Raw genomic sequence first — 23,450 nt, forward strand, 5'->3', positions numbered from 1 at the left:
AACTTGGCAGATGACTGAGTATTCACTTGGGTTACTTCATGAGGGAGCAGCATGTGGAGCTGGGATGGATACTGGGAATGCCAAAACATAGCCCTGAGCAGGGATCTAGATCACACCAGGTGCTGGGAACGAAAGGGGAAGGAGAAGATCCCGTGTGAGCCATAGTGTTACCGGTGGGATGTGACAAAAGATGTGAAATCAAGGGAAGGAAAATGATGATTCTGGAATTTGGCAGGGGTGTCGAAAAGCACCGGCAACGCCTCCTGGCCGGGCTATAAAGAGCCCCGAGGCACGGCACAGAGCACTCGCTGCTGCTGCGCTGCCGAGCTGCCTCTCTCTCCACCTCCAGCCTCCACCATGAGCACCACTGTCAGGCAATACTCCTCCTCCACCTCCCTCAAGGGATTCGGGAGCCTGGGGGGAGGCTCCAGCCGGCTTTCCTCCGTGCGTGTTGGGGGAGGAGGCTACAGGGCCCCCAGCGTCCACGGGGGCTCTGGCAGCTACTCCGTCTCTTCCCGCGTGGTCTCGGGGCTCGGCAGTGGCTTTGGGGGCAGCTACTGCAGCAGCGCAGGAGGGGGCTTTGGGGGCAGCTATGGGGCTGGCTTTGGGGCCGGCTTCGGAGGAGGCTTTGGAGGAGGCTTTGGAGGCGGCGATGGCATCCTGCCGGCAGGGGAGAAGGAGACCATGCAGAACCTCAACGACCGCCTGGCCGCCTACCTGGACAAGGTGCGAGCCCTGGAGGAGGCCAACACCGACCTGGAGGTGAAGATCAGGGAGTGGTACAAGAAGCAGGGACCTGGTCCTGACCGTGACTACAGCCCCTACTACAGGACTATCGAGGAGCTCAGGAACAAGGTAGGATGCTGGGATTAACAGAGTGGGACGTCGTGTGTCAGAGAGGAAGCAGAAACAATGACTGTTACCTCTGCAATTAGTCAGCACTAATTATGTCATAAAAAGTGTCCCAGTGGCATGTGCAGAGCGCCCAGCTGGAAATTAGAGATGTCTCACTGTCAGCTCTTGGTTGCATCCTCTTAAGTCGCACAAGTGGCAGCTTTCACTGGCAGGAGCAGATGTAAGAGGACATAATGCAAAAATGAAGAATACAGACAAGTCTGCACTGATCATGTGCGCTCTTGAGAGTTTAAAATAAAGGTGCAGGGAAATTTGCAGCTGTGGGCAAATATGACACTGATGTCATATTTGGAAACATTCAGGCAAAGAATTTGCAAACTTGTTTCAGCGGCTCCTATTGAGGAGATTTAGATGATAAAGGGAAAAAGATGGAACTGACCAGTAAAGAGTTTTCTGCCTTTTTTTGGCAGTTGCTGCTTCAGGGCTGGAACTGGTGCAAAGCCCCCAGCCCAGGCAGCTCAGGAGAATTCCTCTCCATTTTACTTGAGTCCCAGCATACCATTTTGGAGGAAATGCTCGAGTTTACATTGTTCTCTGTTACTTCCCATGTATGAATTGCCCTCAGGAATTCCGGAAGCCGTGTACATCTAGAGCTGCAGGAGTGCTGGCAAAGGATGCAGGGAGTCCATTTTCCTCCCCTCTGCTCAAAAGAGTTCTCCTGAACTCTGACTTGAATCTCCTCCCAGTGTGGGTTATTTGCTCCTGCCTTGGTAATATGAAAATCAGAATCTGTAGGCACCTGCTCACTGCCTTTTGCTCCATTTCTGCTGCCAACAAATTAAATCCATCACAGAACAAGGTGTGCCAAGCACAAACACCCCACTGGTCCCACTGACCTTTCCACAATCAGCATCTGCCCTAAAGGATAGGAACAAAGGCCACCATCAGATCTCACACATCTTAATGCCTCACTCTGTCTTTTGAAACACTTGATGGATTTTTGGAAAGGGAGGTCATGGAGTAACCAGCCCATTCCTGCAGTCAGTCTCAGCTGCATCTCTATTTGTCCTGAATCCAGACACACTTCTGCTAAGGAAATGCCCAACTTCCCCAAAACTGTTGCTCCTGTCCCAACACTCAGCCAGGAGGAATTCCTGACACTCTTTATCTTTCACTGCCCAGGTGTTGGTGGCCACAGTCGACAATTCCAACCTCCTGCTGCAGATTGACAATGCCAGGCTGACAGCAGATGACTTCAGGACCAAGTAAGCCACATCTCCTAGAAAAGATGGAGCAAAATACGCAGGGTAGTTTGAAGAAATGAGGAGAAAATCCCATCCAAACCCCAGAAAGGGAATGTAGAAACAAAGCCTTCAAAACGGTGCAATTTCCAAAGCAGATGGTCATCTCAGTCTTACAGGCACCCAGGAATTGTATTGCTTCCATCCAAACCCACTATTTTATTCCTGTTCCTTATGCATTTGTGGCATGGCCTGTCCTGTGCCTCACTGTGCATTTAGTGTGCATGTGCAGCTCAACAGAGCCCCAGGGCCAGCACTGAGGCTCGGTGGTGTCAGGAGCAGAGTGATGTTATGGACTCAGGTGGACACTTTTTTGTCAGTTTTCCCCCACTTTCCTCAGCATTCCCCATCAGAAAGTTGTCAATGGGGCCATGTAGTACTGCCACAATGCCAAAAGCAGTGTGGAGGGAGCAAACAGCAAACCCAGGTGCTATGTGCCCAGCTGGGCAGGAGCTTGTGCAGCTTTGCTGACTGTGTGTGTGTCCCCAGGTTTGAGTCTGAGCAGGCTCTGCGCCTGAGTGTGGAGGCTGATATCAACGGCCTGCGCCGGGTCCTGGATGAGCTGACCCTGTCCAGAGCCGACCTGGAGATGCAGATTGAGAATCTGAAGGAGGAGCTGGCTTATCTGAAGAAGAACCATGAGGAGGTGAGCATAGAACCAGGCTCTAAAAAGGCCACTCTGGGCCCTGAAATGCGAGTTCTGGTCCAGCTTTTAAGGCTACGATGAGTTCTGAACTGCTGGGCGGGAGGTGAGAAGTGCTAGTGAGGCAGCAGAGGGGATACACTCTGGACAGCAGCACATCCCCCCTGGAGCCTGTGGAACTCCCACTCACCACTTGCCATGTCAGTAATACACCCTGTGGCTGTTAGAGGTTTATTAACAACCTTTGCAGCTTCTGGCTGGGAAGGTCTGTTCCCTGAGAAATGAACCAGCTACAGGCTCTGCTTCATTCTCTGGAGAACTAACTCCAGTGGGGATTTCTCAAGAATTTGAATTATTTTACTTATGTTCATGGAGCAAAGACTTCAATTTGCTTCCTGTTGATCAGCCAGCTGATGCTTCCTTTCCTGAACAACTCGGTCTCAAGAGGAACATTTTATATGCTGGTTCTTGGATTGCATAAAGATGTGTTTCCCTTTCTGTGTCAGGAAATGAATGCCCTGCGCGGGCAGGTGGGTGGAGAGATCAGTGTGGAGATGGATGCTGCTCCTGGTGTCGACCTCACCAAGATCCTGGCAGAGATGCGGGAGCAGTACGAGAGCCTGGCGGAGAAGAACCGCAGGGACGCCGAGCAGTGGTTCTTCAGCAAGGTGGGGAGCTGGCGGCCAGCAGTGGGCACAGGGCTGGGGCTGTGCCACTCCTGGGGCTCTGAGAGCACAGCTTTGCCTCGCTGCAGACGGAAGAGCTGAACCGGGAGGTGGCCATCAACACGGAGCAGCTGCAGAGCGGCAAGACAGAGATCACGGAGCTGCGGCGCACAATCCAGAGCCTGGAGATCGACCTGCAGTCCCAGCTCAGCACGGTACGAGGCCTTGGCTGCTGGTGGGGGACGCAGGGCTGTGCCCACCCGGGCCACCCCCTGAGCCTGGCCCTGTCCCCATCCCACAGAAAGCGGCACTGGAGGGCACCCTGGCTGACACCGAAGCGCGCTACGGCACCCAGCTGGCCCAGCTGCAGATGCTGATCACCGGCGTGGAGGAGCAGCTGGCCGAGCTGCGCTGTGACATGGAGCGCCAGAACCACGAGTACAAGGTCCTGCTGGACGTCAAGTGCCGCCTGGAGCAGGAGATCGCCACGTACCGCCGGCTCCTGGAGGGCGAGGATGCCCAGTGAGTGAGGGGCTTTGCTGGGAGGGTAGGCGGGAGGAGATGAGTGACAGCAAAGGAAACATAAAATGAGCCACCTGCATTCCCTGGAGAGTCCTCTCAGCCCATTCCCTGACCCATCACATGCAACAGGGTCTCCCTTTTCAGTCCCACTAGTCCACAACAGCCCAGTGGTCATAACAGTCCTGCAGCATCCCTGGGCTCTACCTCCCATCCTCTCATGTCTGTGTGATCCTGGGCAGGGAGCAGATTGCAGCTGGGATGGGTGCTGCACTGGTATCTGAATCTCCGTGGCACACATCCATCCTTACAAGTTTCTTTCTTCAGTTGGGACGCTGGCCAATTTTCAGAAGCATTTAAACCACATATTGGTACAAGAAATAAAGGCAGGGTTTAAAGAATAATTCAGTCTTGGACATTACTCACTTTTTCCTGTTTCTCTCCACCTTTTCCCTGTTCTCCTCCTGCAGCATGTCTTCCCACTACATCTCGCAGAAAGAAGGTAAGAACAAGTCTTGGCTGAAGCTCTAATCATACACAGCTCTCATACCCTCACCCACCTTCTTACCACAGACTCCTTTTACTTTTCTACTAAAGTTACTATTTAATTGTATTTCTAAAATGTGAATTGATATAAACCACTCTTACGATATACCAAAACGTGTCAGAAATTACCTGAGCAGACTGAATCTGTACAATCTAGCAGGGGGAATGTGGTGCTATATTGAGTTTCTGAGGTGTTGGATGTAATAACAAATCTTTAAGACTAAGATCTCTAAGACACTTTCTCCTTGCTGCTCTGGAAATAAAAGATCCTTCTTTCCCCATTGCAGGACCAGTAACCACCCGCCAGATCCGCACGATCTTCGAGGAAGTCCAGGATGGGAAGGTGATCTCCTCCCGGGAGCAGATCACCCAGGCTGCCCACTGAGGCACTGCCTGTTTTGCTGCAAATCTTGCCCAGCACAGCAAAGCAGATCCCAGCTGATGCACTCTTGCCATATGGATCATCAAAAGCACCTTCTCCCGCTATCACCCTCCCTCACGCTTCTCTCAGCTCTGTGCCACACAGAGAAATCAAATAAAGCTTTTCTTAGCAGTCCTGCAAACCAAGGTCTGGTCTTGCTGCTCTTGGGCTGTCCCACTCCTGCAGCCGCAGGACAAAGCTCCTCCCTGGAAGGAGCAACATTCTCCATCCTTGGTACCCCGATGATGGAGCCATCACACCTACACCTCTGTAAGACCCGAGACCTGGTGGCTTCAGGGAAGCAGGTGTGGGGGGAGTCTAGAAAGGAACTGATCCCACAGGTACTGGGAGGTGAAACCTGTGAGAATTCCTGTGTTTTATCTCAGGCTGGACACTGAGAGGTTCAGGCTGGGCAAAGTGCTGCTCCCCTGCTGCAATGCTCAGTGACAGCAGCACTAAAGCTTTAACTCAGTGAGGCCAAGCAAGTGAACAAAGCCCAGGTGATGCAGACAGGACCCTGCAAATGCCACCCCAGCTCTACCCCAGCAGCTGTTCCCCAATCTGGATCCCAAGCTTTGGGGTGAAATGGTCTGAAGATGCAGGCAGGGCAGGGATACATTGGCTGCTGTACTTCCAGACAGGCAAACTCAGCCATGTTTGGTTTCTGCTTCCAAAGGCGCCACTGAATGGTGAGGAAAATAGTGATGGGAAGAGAAGGGTATGGTCTGTGCAAGCAAAAGGATTAAAATTCTTCTGGGAGTTCTTGTGGCACTCCCCGGCTGCTGGTGGCTGCTCCTGACACAGCAGTTCTCACTGCCGTCAGCTGGCCCAGCGTTCCTGGAAAGCCAGTTCAGACACATTCTTGGCTGCTTTCTGACACATTTATTACTTCATAAATCCAACTTCTAAATCAATGACATGATTCAAAGCCAGGCAACTAAGTGAGAGTGAGCAGAGCTGGCCACAGGGCTTTATGACCCTTCTCCAGAAAATCTGTCTGGAATTTAGGAGGCGATAAGAGAGAATTCTTTCTTTTTCCCCAAACATTGGAATGATGCCTGCAGTGCATCATCTGCCCCACAGCCAGGTTGGCTCCACAGTTTAGAGGCCCCCGATGTCCCTGCCCTGCAGCTCTGCCCAGTGCTGTGGGCTGTGTCACCCCTGTCCCCTCGGAGCAGACACCCTGTGACCCTCGTGAGGCATCGGCTGCCCTGAGTACCCCCAGCATCCACTGAGCTGTGGTGACACGGTTCTGGTTTGAAGTTTAATGGTAACAATCAGTGAGCTCATCACTGGGGTCAGGAGAATGGCCGCTGCACGTCCTCCTGGAGCATCAGGGATGATCCACAGGTCAATAGAGGCACAATTCCTGACCCTCCCAACCCGAGGCACTGCCAGCCCCAGCAGCTCCCCGGTACTGCAGACTGCACTCCCTCCACTCCCACAGCCTGAGGGGGGAGCACAGAGCAACCCGGGGTCCTCCCTGGGGGAATTTATGACCCAGGGCTGGATAAAGGCAGGGCTGAATCACTCAACATGCCTGAGGAGGGTCGGGACAGACACAGCCTGCATGGCCACAGGGCTTCCCAGGTCACCTCTTAGGGACCCCACTGTCCCCATGGGTGATACAGGGACCACCAACACCTCTTGGAGCTCCTCTGAGCCCCTGCCATGGCTGTGCCCCTCCGGCTGTTGCCCCTGGAACACACAGTGCAGGGATGCTGAGGTGCGTTGCTGGAATTCACCCTTGCTTTATATTTTCCTCCTGTAAAAGTCCGGGCACACCTGTGTTCCTATAGAAACAACAAATAACACTTTGCTAATGAAATCCCCTGCTTTAATTACTCCTGCACAGGGTGAGGGAGGTGTGGAAAATAGGTGTCAATTTTCTCCTGCCTTGAGCATTAATAATTAGCCCTGACCTTAGGAAACCCGCCGAGGAGGGAGCTGCAGGGGTGGCTCATGCTGGCAGGCAGCAGCAGCTTGAGGCAGGTCGGAAAGTGGAAATTTAGGCCAGAAAGATGGTTTGACTTCTCAGGCAACATTGAATTCCTCTGACAGAAAAGACCACTTTAGAAACAGACATTAATGTGTGGTTTTCAGCTCATTTTAGGGAACTTTTCTATGATAATGTGATTCCGGGGCAAACTTTATAAACATGTAAAAAGAGGGAAGTGGTTTTATCCAGGTAGTCTCTGGGTCTGTTGATATGTAATTTTGGAGCCAGAACTTCACCTCCATTTTCTCCCTGAAGTAAGATCAAATTGCATTTTTAAACACCATTGTGCTACCATGAAGCTACTGTTATGCTGTAGAACTGAAATTCTGATTTTGAAATATATTAAAAATGGGCTCACAGTGTGCACACGCTCATGAACAGAGGCATGATCTGGTTTAATACACAGTCTTTTACTTCAAAGGGTGTGATAGAAACAACATGCAGTCCTTGTGGTTGTGTTCAATGGGAGGTCATGGAAATAATGTCCTCGAGTGGTTAATGTAGTTTTAAGTCTTAATTAACGCTCATGATTTTAATTGCTGCCCTGTGGCATTATCAAAGTATCACAGATATTCTGGGCAATGTGTATTTTTATGACATAGCAGTTCAATGGCAAACAAAAGATGAAAGGCAATTCCCCATACAGGAAGAACTGTGAGTCACCTGTGTGACACAGACGGTGATGCGGTGATGGTGTAACAGTGTGACACCCCACACCACTCTGAGGGGCTCTGCTCAGGGCAAGGCTGAACGTCTGGATTCACAGGGGCTCTGTACCAATTCTGTCTCTGACATTCCCCTTTCCCCACATCACTGCTGCAATCGGAGAGGACAAACCGCAGCATTGCCCGGGCAAAGGTGAGGAAATGAAGATGGGGACGAAGCACATTCCTGGGAGCAACACGTCCCGCCGCCCCCGCGCTGCTGCACCTTTTCCATCCACACCTGGGGAGGATGAGTAGAGAGTGGGCGTCCCCTGGCTCCATGCCTAGTGCTCACACGACACCAACACGCTGACTCCAAGAGACAGAAACAGCCAGAGCCAACACGGCGGAGATTCCCATCCTCCAGATCTCCAAGTTGTGCAGACTTGTCTCCATTCACCAGCAAATGGGAAGATGGGGAACTTCTGCATAGCAGCCAACTCCTGATATTCCAAGGACACATCCCATTCCTGTACTGTCTCCAGCTTTCTGCAGATGGAGGGGAGGGAGTTGTGCCCTTTGAGCTCCTCAGCAATGTACCTTTGTTCTTCCTTCCATACCCTTTCCCCCCTCCTTTGGCAAATGATCTAAGGAAGAACTTGGCTGTTGGGAAGGGGCTGTTGGGACCTGTCTGCGGAGACAGCCCAACAATCCACCGTGTGCACACATGAGCAATCCCTTCCCCTCCACACCCCACACAGTGAGCCAGGGCCCATCAGATTGGTGGGTTCTGCCCGTGCTGTGGGTCAGCGCAGAGAGGTGACAGTGGGGCCTGACCACACCACTGCACTCGGTTCTGGAGTCTTTTTGCTCACCAGAGACAATTGCTGTCTCCCCTGAAGCTCTGTTTATATGGGAGCCATAAACTCCAAACTCACAGTGAAGCTGTCCTGCCTGGTCACAACTGACAGAATTGTCCATCACAAAAAATATTGCTGGCTTGAGCTGCTGAGCTGTGCTACTGTCAGCTTTGTGCTCCTGTTCACAGGGCTTACACACCAGCAGCTTTTTCCTTATGTCCTTCCTCTAGTTTATGCTATTTTTCCTGGAACATCTCATAATTCCTAGCTAGCAGCCATACCCCGTCCTTTTGGGATAGTTTGCTAGTGCTCATTCACAAAGAACACAAACCCTCCCTATTACCTTTTCACAGTCTCCCACTCTTGGGTGGTCTCTGAAGTGAAGATTCCAGCGAGCCTTGGAGCACAAATCCCCTTTTCATTGCCTTTTCAGTACTGATCATCCCTCTCCCGGTGGATAAAAGAGCGGACTTGTATTTCCAGGATTGGTAGCCAAGTTCCTTCCAGCACTATTGTACTCACGGGGCTGTGGAGATGCATTCAGGGCCTCAAAACACGGCTGCTGTCCCTGCAGGTGTGTGTGTGCAGCCCAAACAGGGACAGGAAACTGTAGCTGGGACAAAAAGCCACAGTAAAAGAGATGCTGAGTTAATGTCTCAAATGCTACCTGCACCACTCTGTTTCAAAGCTCACAGTGCAGAGGGAATTAAATCATAGCCCTGAGCAAGGAGCCTCCTCCTTTTAATGACACCTGACGATTTACTTGGAAACGGAAGAAGCATAAAGACGCCCTTTGTAAGAGAAAAAACTTCTAGTGGAATATGACAAAAAGCATGAATAGAACAAAGGCAAAAATGACGATTCTGGAAGTTGGCTCAGGTTTTATGAGTGATGAAAATCGTCGGGAATGCAACAAAAAAAAAACTCGTGTGGCAACGCCTCCTGGCCGGGCTATAAAGAGCCCCGAGGCACAGCAGAGAGCACTCGCTGCTGCTGCGCTGCCGAGCTGCCTCTCTCTCCACCTCCAGCCTCCACCATGAGCACCACTGTCAGGCAATACTCCTCCTCCACCTCCCTCAAGGGATTCGGGAGCCTGGGGGGAGGCTCCAGCCGGCTTTCCTCCGTGCGTGTTGGGGGAGGAGGCTACAGGGCCCCCAGCGTCCACGGGGGCTCTGGCAGCTACTCCGTCTCTTCCCGCGTGGTCTCGGGGCTCGGCAGTGGCTTTGGGGGCAGCTACTGCAGCAGCGCAGGAGGGGGCTTTGGGGGCAGCTATGGGGCTGGCTTTGGGGCCGGCTTCGGAGGAGGCTTTGGAGGAGGCTTTGGAGGCGGCGATGGCATCCTGCCGGCGGGGGAGAAGGAGACCATGCAGAACCTCAACGACCGCCTGGCCGCCTACCTGGACAAGGTGCGAGCCCTGGAGGAGGCCAACACCGACCTGGAGGTGAAGATCAGGGAGTGGTACAAGAAGCAGGGACCTGGTCCTGACCGTGACTACAGCCCCTACTACAGGACTATTGAGGAGCTCAGGAACAAGGTAGGATGCTGAGATTAACATGACATCTTCATCCGTGTCACTTGTAAAGAGATGACTTTGTTCCTAACAGCTGGAGGGAAGAGGATTCTTAAAAGGCAGGTAATGAGTCTGAAATGAAAACCAGAGCTCTGGATAACAGCTACTATGAACAGCAGATCACCAGGCACCAGAATGGGGTTTCTGTTGACTTGTCCAGTGTAGGGAGAAAGATGGGGCTGGAAAGCAGGACTCAGACACTGATTTAGGTTAGCTGATGCTACTTGCCTCCACATCATCACCTCCTGCCTTCCTTCATGCTCCTTGGGCCTGATCTTTGCTCCCTGTTTGGCTCCTGATGGAGCTCTCAGCAGGCAAGGACTTGTTATCTCTTGGCCCTGTTCACTGCTGAGTGATATGCAGATGGAGATGAATAGTCATTCTCACAAATATCCTGCAAATCAGTTTTTTTTTTCTACCTTGCAAGGAGGCTCAAGGTAGAGGTTAAAATAGAAAGAAATTGAACAACTGATGGTTGCTCCTTAGGAGTTACAGACGCAAGTCCAATCCAGGGTTGGAACACACTGGGCTGTGGCTGGTGCTGAAATCAGATGTGTGCCCTGCTCTAAAATGCAGCAGATAAAATCATGTTCATGGTAATTTCTTTATTCTTACCAGCTCCCTGGGTGATTTTAGTCAAAAGTCCTTTGGCTAAACCACAAGATTCTGCCCATCCCTCCCTGCTCTGCAATCGCTGCCCCCCTCAGCCCTCATCACTCATCCTGAGTGAGCTCTCAGGTTCACTGAGGGAATGAAGCGTGGGCGGTTGAGCAATGACATACCTGGTCCGTGAGAGTAAATTCCTGGGAAATGGGGCAGGGTCAGCCCTTGGGGGAACTCACATTCCAAGAATTTCTAAGTTCTTTAACTGTTCTCTTGGACTTCACCCTGGGGAAAAGGGCTTGCCTTGATGCAAGAAGCTCTTCTGCAGATTCCAGCACATCTGGTGTGCTCTGATGGAGCACAGAAACATCTGGAGGCAGGAGCTGTCTTGATTTGAGTGATGAAGTGCTGGGTCTCACAGAAACCCTCTGCTCCTGTTCCAGGGGTAGGCAGACCCTTCCCTCCCCTCCTGCACCACAGCGGGGAAATGACCACATGAATATTCCTGGATTATTCCTTGGATATCCCCTGAAGCAGGAGAACTCAGAGCTTTTCATTAGCTTGTGGCTACAGAAATTCCTGCTCACTAAATGGCCAATCATTTTCATAATCCCAGAGCAAATACTTGCACCTCAGGTGTAATTATGAAAGCCAAATGCTACAAGTCACAAGGCATTCCTTCCTTCCTCAATCCTTTTTTCCTTCTTAGCTGGGCTGCTCCCATTCCCAAAGCCTGGAGTGCTGCCACGGCTCAGCATGGTGTGAGCACCAGGAGGTGCCACCTGGGCAGGGCCAAGTGCCCATGGCAGTGTTCCCAGAGGACCAAATCTGTGCTGTTGGGAGATGTATGCACCCAGTCTCCCTCTTTGCAGAGCTCACATGGAATTGCAGCTCCATGTGCAGGAGGCCCAGTGCTGCTCCAGTCCTTCCCTGGATGGGATCACTCAGAGCATTTGAAATGACATTTTAACTCTTTTGCTTTCATTTATTCCCCATCAGATTCTTTCTGCAACTGTTGAAAATGCCAACATTGTCCTGCAGATCGACAATGCCAGGTTGGCAGCGGACGACTTCCGAACCAAGTGAGTCCAATGCCTCCAAGACCTCTTGTGGAAAGGGAGAAAGGCCTGGCTGTTCAAGGCTTTTCTTTCTGCACCTGGGGTTGCTCCACTGGAGTGGGACATTTGGGAATAGTTAATCTCTTTCTGGGCACAGCACTGACATTTCTGAACTGTGAGGGCTGTGCACACTGAATTAAAGCTTCTTGGCAGAAATACACTGAGCTGGGGAAGGAAAGGACAAGAAAAATGCAACTGTGTGTGTCCCCAGGTTTGAGTCTGAGCAGGCTCTGCGCATGAGCGTGGAGGCTGATATCAATGGCCTGCGCCGGGTCCTGGATGAGCTGACCCTGTCCAGAGCTGACCTGGAGATGCAGATTGAGAACCTGAAGGAGGAGCTGGCTTATCTGAAGAAGAACCATGAGGAGGTGAGCACAGAGTCTGGCTCTTGGGACCTTCTAATGTTCCAGGGAAAGGGTCAGGCCAAACACACAGGAGTCTCTGCAATTAGGGCTGTTAGGAGACACTGGAGTGGGAAGGAGAGAGAAATAATCCCTTCAGGCAGGACCTCCAGGAGGGTTCTTGTGCTGGGTGCAATTAAGAAATTTCTCAGGATGGGAAGATGCCATGTCACTCTGACATGTATCTGACACTGACGTGTATCATGTGTCGTTTTTGTGTCAGGAAATGACTGCCCTGCGCGGGCAGGTGGGTGGAGAGATCAGTGTGGAGATGGATGCTGCTCCTGGCGTCGACCTCACCAAGATCCTGGCAGAGATGCGGGAGCAGTACGAGAGCCTGGCGGAGAAGAACCGCAGGGATGCCGAGCAGTGGTTCTTCAGCAAGGTGAGGAGCTGGCGGCCAGCAGTGGGCACAGGGCTGGGGCTGTGCCACTCCTGGGGCTCTGAGAGCACAGCTTTGCCTTGCTGCAGACGGAAGAGCTGAACCGGGAGGTGGCCATCAACACGGAGCAGCTGCAGAGCGGCAAGACGGAGATCACGGAGCTGCGGCGCACAATCCAGAGCCTGGAGATCGACCTGCAGTCCCAGCTCAGCACGGTACGAGGCCTTGGCTGCTGGTGGGGGACGCAGGGCTGTGCCCACCCAGGCCACCCCCTGAGCCTGGCCCTGTCCCCACCCTACAGAAAGCGGCACTGGAGGGCACCCTGGCTGACACCGAAGCGCGCTACGGCACCCAGCTGGCCCAGCTGCAGATGCTGATCACCGGCGTGGAGGAGCAGCTGGCCGAGCTGCGCTGTGACATGGAGCGCCAGAACCACGAGTACAAGGTCCTGCTGGACGTCAAGTGCCGCCTGGAGCAGGAGATCGCCACGTACCGCCGGCTCCTGGAGGGCGAGGATGCCCAGTGAGTGAGGGGCTTTGCTGGGAGGGTGGGCGGGAGGAGATGGGTGACAGCAAAGGAAACATGAACTGTGTTGCCTGGGGCCTCAGTCCAGTCATAACTTTCAGGGCTGGTCTCTCTGTTCACACCAGCCATGGATGCCCAGTGGCTCTGTCCCTGGTTTCTGGCTGTAGTGGGATGCTGCACCAGGTCCCTTTCCCTGCTAGAAAGGGCCATGGTCCCTCTGTCCCTCAGGAGAGGCCAAATGGAGCAACACTTTTAGCAACCGCCATGAGCTTTCTCTGTTTTGCTCCTGTGTGAACACAGAGCCTGTGTAACAGCAACAACCAATGTTTGTCCCTAACATCTCTTTGGTTTTGTGCTTCTCTTGTAGCATCTCTTCCCAGTACTCCTCCGCCATGTCCTCACATTCTGGCAGAGATGGTAAGAACCCACCTTTCCCCTCAGCCTGGCTCTTTCCCCTTCCCAGTCAAAGTAGTATTGTTTAAAACAGCACTTTCCAGTTCCTCGTGGAGTTTCCACCAGCTCCTTTAGAATGTGCAATATCTGAAAATGTGTTTAGGAATTTCTCTCCTTCCTGCCAGGAATAAATGTCCCCCTCTCCTTTGCAGTCATGACATCGTCCCGCCAGGTGCGCACGATCGTTGAGGAGGTGCAGGACGGGAAGGTGGTCTCCTCCCGGGAGCAGGTCGCACTCACCACTCGCTAGGACAGCCGCCGGCTCAGGAGAGCAGCGAACTGAGCCAAGCATTGCCTGAGGCCGTGCGTGGTCGGGTTGTGTCCCAGAACACTCCCTTCACCTGCTCCTCCTGCCTGTTTTGCCCTCATTCCATGCAGGTGTCTCTGGACACACTTAATAAAGCTTTTTCTCCTCGCTCGTGCAACTGTAGACTTGTCTGTCACTGATATGTGATCCCTCAAAGCCTCAGGGTTCTGTGTTCATGTCAGGCAAAGCCCTAATAAACCACAAGAAGCCAGTGAGAGGAGGGGAATGGAGGGACAGGGGTTCTGCTTGGGACAAACATAATTGGAGACAGCTTTTTCTAGTGAACTCTGATTGTAAATACATGGGACTGGCTAAGACATAAACTGTGTGAGCAATACAGAATGAAGGCAGTTATGGAAAGATGAGGTTTTGAGGTCAATGTGCCACACAACTGATAATTAAAGTCTCAAAATAAAGCTCAGTTCTCTAACCCTTGGGCTATCAATCCAAAAATCACTTTCTCCTGTAAGCTGAACTTAGATGACTTCAGCAAGACTGCTGCTGTCAGGTGTTCTCTCTGAGACACAAGCCCAGTATCTGCCCAGTTGGCAAACCTCATCCCTACAGGCCTGCTCTCTCTTTGACTGTCTTTAAATCACACTATCAGGCACAAAAACTTTTTACAGGGCTATTAATGCTGCCCCAGGGCTGCACTTAGGAGAAACTAAAGTAACCATTGCTTAATCCACACGGGGATGAGTAGCAGTAATTTTTATCACTATTGTGTGTAGCAGATCACTGCTAAAACCCTTCCTGAAACACACAAGGTAGAAACGACGCCTGAGGCTGAGCTGCCACTCAGGATTAGTAATGCAGTTGGGCAGCAGCAGGTTCTGGCTGTGCCTGTGCCCACTCGCCTGCTGGAGAGCAACCGAGGGAGGGCCAGAGAGGAGAGGAAATTGTTTTAGAACCAAAAGCCTGATGAAATCACTTAGATCCAACTTCATGCTTTCTAGTCCATGGTAGCTGGGAGCCTTCTCCGTACCACACCTCAAGGATACAGATTTGGGGCTCAGACCAAAGGAAAAGGGAAGAGTTTGCATGAAATCAGCTTCCCTCATAACAATGGACAAGAGGCTGCTGTGGCTGAGGCTCAGCTTGCTTGTCCTTTGGGTGATCGGTGGTTCATTCATTGTCCCTCATTCTCCCCACGGCACTACAGTCCCACTGAACACTCCCCAGCATGCTCCATGACCCAGCAGGTTTGGAAAGAGCTCATGATGTCACGCTGGGCATGACAGGACAGGCAAAGCAGAGGAAAGGAGATCGAAGAAGTGGGGAACCTGCCAGGTCTTTCCAGAGAAGGGAGTGTGAGATATTATCGTTCTGTATCATCATTCAACAATTACCGAAAAGGGAAGGAAACGAAACAGTAGAGTGCAGAGTTCATGGACTGTATTGTGCTTCTCCCTTTGCCAGAATGACAGACCTTCCTTGGAGAAATAGGAAGTCTTCCAGGCCAAATGAATCAGAGCTATCTCAAAAATTTAAACCAGATCAAGCAAAAATGTACCTGAGCCTCAAGCTGGCTCAGACTCTCTGGCATTGAGCAAGGCTGCAGGCTGGAAATCCTGAGCAAACTGCTCATGTGCCTCCTTTTTTTTTTTTTTTCTTGTCATTGGAAGACAGCTGTTATATTTTAGCTGTAAATGGCAGCTTTTTAAGCCTTGAGCCATCTGCAGAATGCCCCAGGCATATGAATACAGAAACGTTTTCTGCAAACCACAAATATAACTGAATGAATGTAAGCAGGAGGCTAAAAGAAGATGTCAATCCAAGAGTAATTGGCTCTGCTGGTAGTACAGAGAAACACAGCCCCTTCTGCAGCCAAAAAGGCACAGGGCAGAGATTGATCCAGCAGAACACTTAGTCCTCTCTGGTATCTGTCACTCTGTGCTGAGATATTTACATCTGTCAGCAGGAACAGCCTGAGATGAAATCCTGAAGAGAGCTGGGGGAACAGCTGGGAGAGCTGGTGGAAGAGCCTGGTTTGTAATCAGTGCATTCAGTTCCCCTGGGAGGATCTCATGAGGGGATATTCATCAACATATATTTGCATAAATGAAAAAGGTTTTAATTTTGCATACAGCACAGTGTAACCCTGTTATCACAGAAGCGAATGAAATCCAAGCTCAGCACAAGTGAGCCCTGTGTTCCATTACAGTGCTCTGAAGAAGGAAAATACCACAGAACCATTAGGCGATCTATTGCTTTTTATTTACTCTTTGCTACACACATTTGTGTCTGTGAAACATGGACAAATTGTCTCTCCAAGAGATGGACAAATACTGGTTTTGGAGAGCATTTTTCTGATTTGCTGCAAGCTGCAAGCACAAGAAGAAACACCTTGTTAGGATTCAGCTGGGAGTCACAGAGGCAAGTCCTCAGTGAATGATGGTAAAACTTTAATGGACAACAAAATGAAAAATGGAAACTATGAATGTCCTTGAAAGGTATTTCATGACTGAGATTCAAAGAGAAATCTATGGGATGTGCCTGTGCCAAGTGTAATATAAAATAGCAAGAATACTGACAACAAATAATACTGAAATAAATATCGTCTTTCCAATCTTTAAAGCCCCATGTGCACCTCAGACAGTTGTTTTTACAATGCCCTTGAGGAGGAGGATTATTGTTATTATTGTTTCCATCCTGCAAAGCGTGAAATTGAGATTTGGAGGAGCTGAACGATTTGCCTGGAGTGACTTGCAAAGCTGGGATCAGACCCTGGAGCACCTGGTGTCACCAGTGAGATGGAGATCAGTACAGCCAATAACAGCCTGACAGAAAGTGGTGTGACAGGTACATCACCAGCCAGATAAGCAAATACTTGTAAATACTTCATAAATACTTTGTAAATTGAGAACAACAGGATTTTCCATAGGTGTAACATGGAAATACAGCTGGCAGTGAGCAGAGAGGAGCTTGGGATGCCTCCCAATGAGCCTCTCCCTGCCCAGGCTGGGAGCTGCTGGCAGTGCCTGGCTCCAGCACCTCTCTGGCCCTCCCTGTGCCTGGGCACCAGCAGGGACTTGGGGTTTGGTGCCTTGTCTGAGTCATCGAGTCCCCAGAGAAGTTCTCTTGGACGTGAAAACAGCTGGTGGTTCAGGGAATATTTGTAGTAACGTGAAATGCTGGATCTCCTTCTTGGGGACACATTATCTGCATTAGTTTAAGAAACAGTCTTAAGCCTTAAAATATCCTGAGACTCCCAAAGGATTTCCCTCTAGGGAAATGTAATCTTTCTCATTTCCATTGCCCAGTTGAATCTGATAATTCTGCCGTAGAGCACTCTTGGGAATAATTCCAGCATGTCCATCATCTTCTCCCACCCCAGTCTCCATCACACAGCCCAGGACGCTGATGGAAACCTGAAATATAATCTTTTTCTTTCTATTTTTTACAAAGCTCATTACGTGGGAGCAACACCTTCGCCTGGGGGAGGCTCTTCTGCTCATTTGTTACTTGAAGTAGTAATTTTTCCTGGTCAGACCTGTGCTGCTGTTCCTGAAATGCCCGCGGGAGATCCTCGTGCGCCGTCATTCCTCTGCTCCCCTGTCATTCCTCTGCTCCTCTTCCTCCCCTGGGGCACAGCGTTGCCTGCAAGGGGCTCCCAAGTCAGCCGAGGACAGCGAATCAGAGCATCGCCCCTGGCTGCCTGCAAGGATGTGGGGAGCAAATTTCCATCTGCAGACTCCAGCCAGGAAGTCAATCAAAGTTAATTCTGGAAAGAGCCTTCCATTAGGCATGGAGATCCCATCATCAGCAGGTTTCCTCATCACAAAGTGAAAATCTCTTTAATAAAATGAGGGCTGTGACTGCTGGCAGGGCTTGAGGTTTGTTCTTGTGTAAAAGTAAGAGCTGGTTTAGGAAAAAATTTTGAATTTTGGAAAGGAAAAAAGCTGCTATGAGGAACACACAATTCCAGGAAAATCATGAATGAAATTACTGTTCTCCTTTACAAAAGCTGTAGAAATTCTAATCACCTTTGGTAAGGTCTGAAGTTCCAAAAGTAAGAAAAAAATATGGACATCTCTGTTTAGTTTGTAGTAACTGAAAAAAAAAACCCTCTACTCATTGTGGGTTTTTTCCTCATTGAAAAAATCACGCAGTCACAGGATGGTTTGGGTTGGAAGGGACCTTAAAGACCATCTCCTTCTACACCCATGCCATGGGCAGGGACACCTCCCACTAGGCCAGGTTGCTCCAAGCCCTATCCAGCCCAGTCTTAAAAAATGAAGGACCATATAAATCTCAATTAAATGAAATTAAATGTTTGCTCAGCTGTAATTTTATAATTCTGTGATGGAAAAAAGATCAGTTGTAGTCAGGCTGCAGGTGGGCTCGAGGCAGCCCTACCTGACCCTGATCCCTGGCTCCAGGCAGGACCTGGCTGCTGCTGTGGCACCAGAGAAGCCTGGCAGCAGCTTTGCTTCCTGGTGACAGCTCTAACAAAGGATGGCACCCACAGAACCACCCCACAGTCCAGGAGTACTGGGTTTGCAGTGTCAAGATAAAATCGAACTTAATGAACTTGCCCAAATGGCAGAAGCAATATTTGTGAGCCAGGCTGCGCCTGACACATCCTTTATGCCACGTGTCCAGGTGACCTGGATGCCAAACCCAAAGCTGAACCACACGTGGGTGAGAGCCAGCCAATATTAGCATGGCTATATTAATGTTATTAATAAAATGAAAGATTCAGATGACAGAACATTTTAATTATTTCCCTTCTTCCTCAATTCAGCATTCCAGGACTAAAAATTAAGTTTAATAAATTTTTAAAAATATCTTTTCTATTGTCCTTTCTAAATTTAACACCTAGATTGTATTTGGAAATCTTTCATGGTGCTGGTTGCAACTGGGTCAGATCTCTGTAGAGTCAGGCATCTCCTGAAATTCCCCACATTAGTGTTTCAGAAATCTTATGAAACATCCTGTGTGGGAGTGAATATTTAGTGAACTGCATGTTTGATGTCCAGGAAATATCCTTTTGTATTGCGGATAAATATTTGACCATTTTGCCTACCCTTGAAAGCAGCAAAACAAACCCACACCTCTGCAAGAGGATGTTTTGATGGATGCAGAATGAAGACAAAGAAGAATGAAGACAAACCATCCCTGGTACATTCCAGTGCAATACTCCTCTGTGCTCTCCTTGAGCATTTGAGGTCCCACGACCCAGACCCAAGGGTTCACTCCAATGATGGCTACATGGAATGGGACAGACTGCATGGCCCAGGGTGGTCTCCTGGCCCTGATCCCAGGGACTGAGCGCAGCTGAGTGAGGGGACACCCTCGCTTCTGGTCACAAAGGGGTCGAACAGGCTCTGTCAGATAGGACGCCTTTCCCACAGCTTTCACTTTCCGGGTAGACTCGCCCACACCAGGGATGGATAATTGCTGTGGTGTTTCATTCCCCGGGCACTCTTGGGTATCGTCGGGTTTTTGTGTCACTGTTGTTGAGTTGTCATCACAAGTCAGACCTGATGATTCAGGAAGTAACATTTTTGATGTAGTTTTGAAACACGCTTCTGTTAACCAAAGCATCTTTCTGTTGTGGGATTTCTGGAGACAAACGCCTTTGGGGAATTATTTCCGGCTGAAAAAAAAAAACCACCTCCTAGCCAGGTCACAAGGAGGAAGAATAAACAGCCCTTCTCCAGTGGCACGATCCACAGGGACTGGTATAAATAGAGGACAGGGGACAGAGGGATCACAGTCGGATCCTGCAGCGACCTGAGCACTTGCCTTGGGCTCTGTCGGCTCCGCACCCACACCATGAGCTGCACTGTCAGGCAGGTTGTCACCACCTGCACCCAGGGCAGGGGCAGCACAGGCAGCAATGCAGCTGGCACCGGCAGGAGGGTCTCCTCTGCCTCCTCAGGGAGACACGCTGCCTATGACTTGGGTGGTGTGGTTGGCAGCTTTTCTGGTGGCAGTGTAAGCGAGGGATTACTTGGGAAGCAGCTGAGCGCCGGCAGTGCGGCTGGTGGGAGCTTTGCAGCAACCCAGAGGGCTTGTTCTGCCCTGGGATTCAGCAGTGGAGGCATCTGCACTCGAGGCGGTGGTGGCTTTCCCAGGGCTGGCGCTGGCTGTGGGGATGGGATCCTGTTTGCTAACAACGAGAAGGCAACGATGCAGAACCTCAACGACCGCTTGGCCTCGTACCTGGACAAGGTGCGGCTCCTGGAGGGGGACAATGCTGACCTGGAGTGCAAGATCAGGGAGTGGTACGCCAAGGTAGGGCCCAGCTGCGAGCCGCGGGACTACAGCTGCTACCACAAGGAAATTGAAGATCTTCAGAACCAGGTAAGCCCTTGTTTGTCAAGAAAATCCTAGTATTTCTTTGGGCTTTGCTTTCACATGTGAATGGAGCCCCATCAAAGGGAAGAGGCAATGGTTCTGGAGGGGCAGGTGAAGCCATGGTTTATATGAAATGATGGTCGGTGGGAGAGAGATCCTGCATTGACTGAGCACTGAAACTTCAGCACAGCTAGCTCCACCCAGCTAGCACATAGGTTTCCCCACTGTGATGCCACCTAACTGAATAATAACCCCAATATATGAAATAGTTATAAATTACTCCAGGAGGAAGTAGGACCCCTCCAGGGTCTTCTGGAACCAGAGGAAGCTGCAAGCCCACCTCTCCTTCTTACGTTTTCTTTTCCAGATCCTTTGTGCAGCCATGGAGACTAACAAAATCCTTCTGAACATTGATAACAACAGGATGACTGCTGACGACTTCAGAGTGAAGTGAGTACAGCCCCTGCTAGCCCATGGAAGGGTAGGTGAGGGCTGATGATAGGAAAATCCCAACCCTCTCCCTGTCACACTGCATTGTAAAACACAGATCTCTGATACCACTGGCAACATTCATAGCACTGCATGCCTGAAGCAAAAGAAGTTAATCCTAAATTTTTTTCCCCTAGCCTCAACTGAAGGGCTTTCCCTGCATTTCTGACATGCTGATCTTTCTTTCTGGCTGTGGTTTAAGGTACGAGACTGAGTGTGGTCTCCGGCAGAACGTGGATGCTGACATTTGCAACCTCCGGCCTGTCCTGGATCAGCTGGCCAGCTGCAAGACTGACCTGCAGCTGCAGTGTGAAGCTCTGACGGAGGAGATGTGCTGCCTCAAGACCAACCATGAGGAGGTCAGCTCCTAAATTCAGCTTTATAAAGTCTACCCAAGGGTGGATATTACTGATACGGTGCATGTATTCCCTGCAGGAAATGAGCTGTCTGAGGAAACAGGCGACTGGGGATGTAAGCGTGGAGGTCAATGCCTGCCCTGGCCCAGACCTGAGGAAGATCCTGGAGGATCTGCGGTGCCAGTATGAGACACTGATGGAGCGCAACCGCAAAGAGACAGAGCAGTGGTATGCCTGCAAGGTACCCAGCTCTGCCCCTCGGGGAAAAGGGAAAAATGAGGGATTAGGAGGTGTCCTAATAACAGCAAGTGTGCCACAGATGTGCTCAGATCTAACTGTACTGTCCGATTTCTGTGTTCTGTCCATGGCAGAGGGGCCACCACATGGTGTCACAGGATTAGAATGGAATAAACAGGGTTTAAGCCTTGGACACACCCAGGGCGCTGCGGGGTGTGGGGAGGCCCTGGCCACCTCGAGATGCAGTGTGGAGGTGACGAAAGGGCTATTCTTTTCCGTCCTTGCAGGTGGAGGAGGTGAATCTGGAGGTCGTCACAAGCAGCCAGGAGATCGAGTCAAGCAACAAGCAGGTCACTGAGCTGAGACGTCAGCTGCAGGCCCTGGAAATCAACGTACAAGCCCAGCTCACCATGGTAGGCAATGGCACGACAATTCACAGCTCCAGCTCTCGTGACCAGGGCTGTACCCACAGCAAACCCAGATCACTGTGTGTTGGTTCTATTCTCAGAAAGAAAACCTGGAATCCTCTTTGACTGAGACCGAATGTCGCTACAACAAATACCTGGCTGAGCTGCAGAACCAGATCTCCTGTGTGGAGCAGCGGCTGGCTGAGATCCGAGCGGAAATGGAGTGCCAGAACCAGGAATACAAGACCCTCCTGGACGTCAAGTGTCGCTTGGAGCAGGAGATCCAGACCTACCACTGCCTGCTGGAGGGTGGCCAGCATGACATCATGTACGCAGACAGAACCAGGCACCCCAAAATCTCTGTGTTTTGCCTTACAGGAATATGAAAATTCACAATCCTGGTAGTAAAAGCAACATTTGGTGAGGAACCAGTGCTGACCTGTTACCAGAGAGGGCCCATTAGCACACCATGAGGCATCTGAGGATTTGGCTCTGAAAAATGTCCAGGGAGCACACCAAAGACCATTCTTGTGTCGGGGAAGGGGCAGGGAGAACCCTTAGAGCTGTCCCAGCCCCTGGCAGAGTGCAGCAGCTCTTTAAGGGCAACTTCACCAAGAGCTGGGCAAGGTCTCCTGCAAACACTGTCATGTAACTGAGTTTTATTGGCTTGCCAGAATGAGACAGGATTAGGGACTAGCAGCTAAATTAACTGAAACAATAAATTATCTAAACATTTTCAGTTTCACACAACAATTTTAATTAAAGTTTTGGAAAATTTAATTTGTATGCAAAGCAGCTGGCTCTGCCCTGCCTCCCATTGACTGAGGTTTTGAAACAGCCAGGCTGTTAATTCCAGACATGGCTGCACACACACAAAACTGGCCTGAGCACCCACCTGCTCCTTTTGTTTTGTTGGAAAAGGAGGCTGTGGAATGATGGTGCCCTGATGTGAGCTCCTGTGGACCTAGGGCTCCAGTCCTAAATTAGTTACGTGAAAAATCAGCTTTTTTTCCAAAATGCCTATTGCAAAGGCTGAAGTGAAACTGTTAGTGTTTGCCCAGGGTAATCCTGAATGTCAGATGGAAAAGCATCAGCTGCCAAAACACAGGCAAGAGGGGGTGGATGGTGGCTGCAGCTGACCCTTGGGGCTTGGAGGGGGAACAGCAGCTTTGACTGAAGAGACAGAGCTAAAGCCAGTGAGCAGGGTAGGGTGAGATCTCCAGGGTGGGAATGCTGGGGACCTGAATGTCCAGAGCTGTTTCCTTTCCACAGAGGGTCGGCAGGAAGAGGAGTTGGTGCCACATCAGCTGGGAGAAGTGGGGGGCTGAAAGCCAGCCTGTGCCAGCCCTGCCTGCCCTGAGCCCTGCGCTGTGTCAGGTGAGGAGGCCTCTAGGGCAGTGGGACCATGAGCTTCCTCTTAAGTGCTGGGTACCTGGGGAACAGGAGGATGAGAGGCCTCCAGGCTTTTTTTGGTGATGTAGAGGGGCTGGAGGGGCTTTTCCCTCGAGAGAGGCTGGGCTGGAGCCAGACATTTGGGATCACAGTAGCGACTGTTGATGGTAGGGCACTGGGATTAACTGGGCTGTTGTGGGAAGCAGTGGCAAGGGATGCAGCTATGGGATATTTATTTATAAAATTCCGTGCAGAAATTATGTTTGACACTGGGGGGTGCCCAGCAGTAAATGTGTGTTTAAACAACACTTTCAGTACAATATGGGAATGAGGAACTGGCAGGGAAATCAGTCAGTCACAAGTCTTTCAACAAATATAACATTTAGCAAAGCTGGGAAGAAGAGGGAAGAGGAAGGTCAGTACAAAAGCAAAGGGGTGTAAGAGAAAGGCA

At 50.7% G+C, this 23,450-nt stretch overlaps 3 protein-coding genes across 3 annotated transcripts; all 3 read left to right on the plus strand.

Moving 5' to 3' along the window:
• Positions 1–294: 294 nt before the first annotated feature.
• LOC146426596 (keratin, type I cytoskeletal 14-like) lies at positions 295–5,092 on the plus strand. Its single transcript, XM_085083644.1, has 8 exons — positions 295–855; positions 2,038–2,120; positions 2,646–2,802; positions 3,306–3,467; positions 3,554–3,679; positions 3,766–3,986; positions 4,454–4,485; positions 4,817–5,092. Exons 1-8 carry the CDS (start codon positions 358–360, stop codon positions 4,912–4,914), a joined length of 1,377 nt encoding a protein of 458 aa, XP_084939770.1. The 5' UTR covers positions 295–357; the 3' UTR covers positions 4,915–5,092.
• A 4,335-nt stretch (positions 5,093–9,427) lies between these two features.
• Positions 9,428–13,930, plus strand: LOC146426597 (keratin, type I cytoskeletal 14). The gene is made up of 8 exons (XM_085083633.1): positions 9,428–9,987; positions 11,626–11,708; positions 11,956–12,112; positions 12,369–12,530; positions 12,617–12,742; positions 12,829–13,049; positions 13,420–13,469; positions 13,658–13,930. The coding sequence occupies exons 1-8, from the start codon at positions 9,490–9,492 to the stop codon at positions 13,753–13,755; spliced, it is 1,395 nt and encodes a 464-aa protein (XP_084939759.1). The 5' UTR covers positions 9,428–9,489; the 3' UTR covers positions 13,756–13,930.
• Positions 13,931–19,593: 5,663 nt separating this feature from the next.
• LOC146426598 (keratin, type I cytoskeletal 19-like) lies at positions 19,594–22,967 on the plus strand. Its single transcript, XM_085083648.1, has 7 exons — positions 19,594–20,124; positions 20,486–20,568; positions 20,810–20,966; positions 21,043–21,204; positions 21,488–21,613; positions 21,709–21,935; positions 22,880–22,967. Exons 1-7 carry the CDS (start codon positions 19,594–19,596, stop codon positions 22,965–22,967), a joined length of 1,374 nt encoding a protein of 457 aa, XP_084939774.1.
• Positions 22,968–23,450: the final 483 nt, after the last annotated feature.

This window comes from Lichenostomus cassidix, chromosome 27, assembly GCF_008360975.1.
Source record: "Lichenostomus cassidix isolate B80296 chromosome 27, HeHo_3.0, whole genome shotgun sequence".
NCBI classification, from domain to species: domain Eukaryota; kingdom Metazoa; phylum Chordata; class Aves; order Passeriformes; family Meliphagidae; genus Lichenostomus; species Lichenostomus cassidix.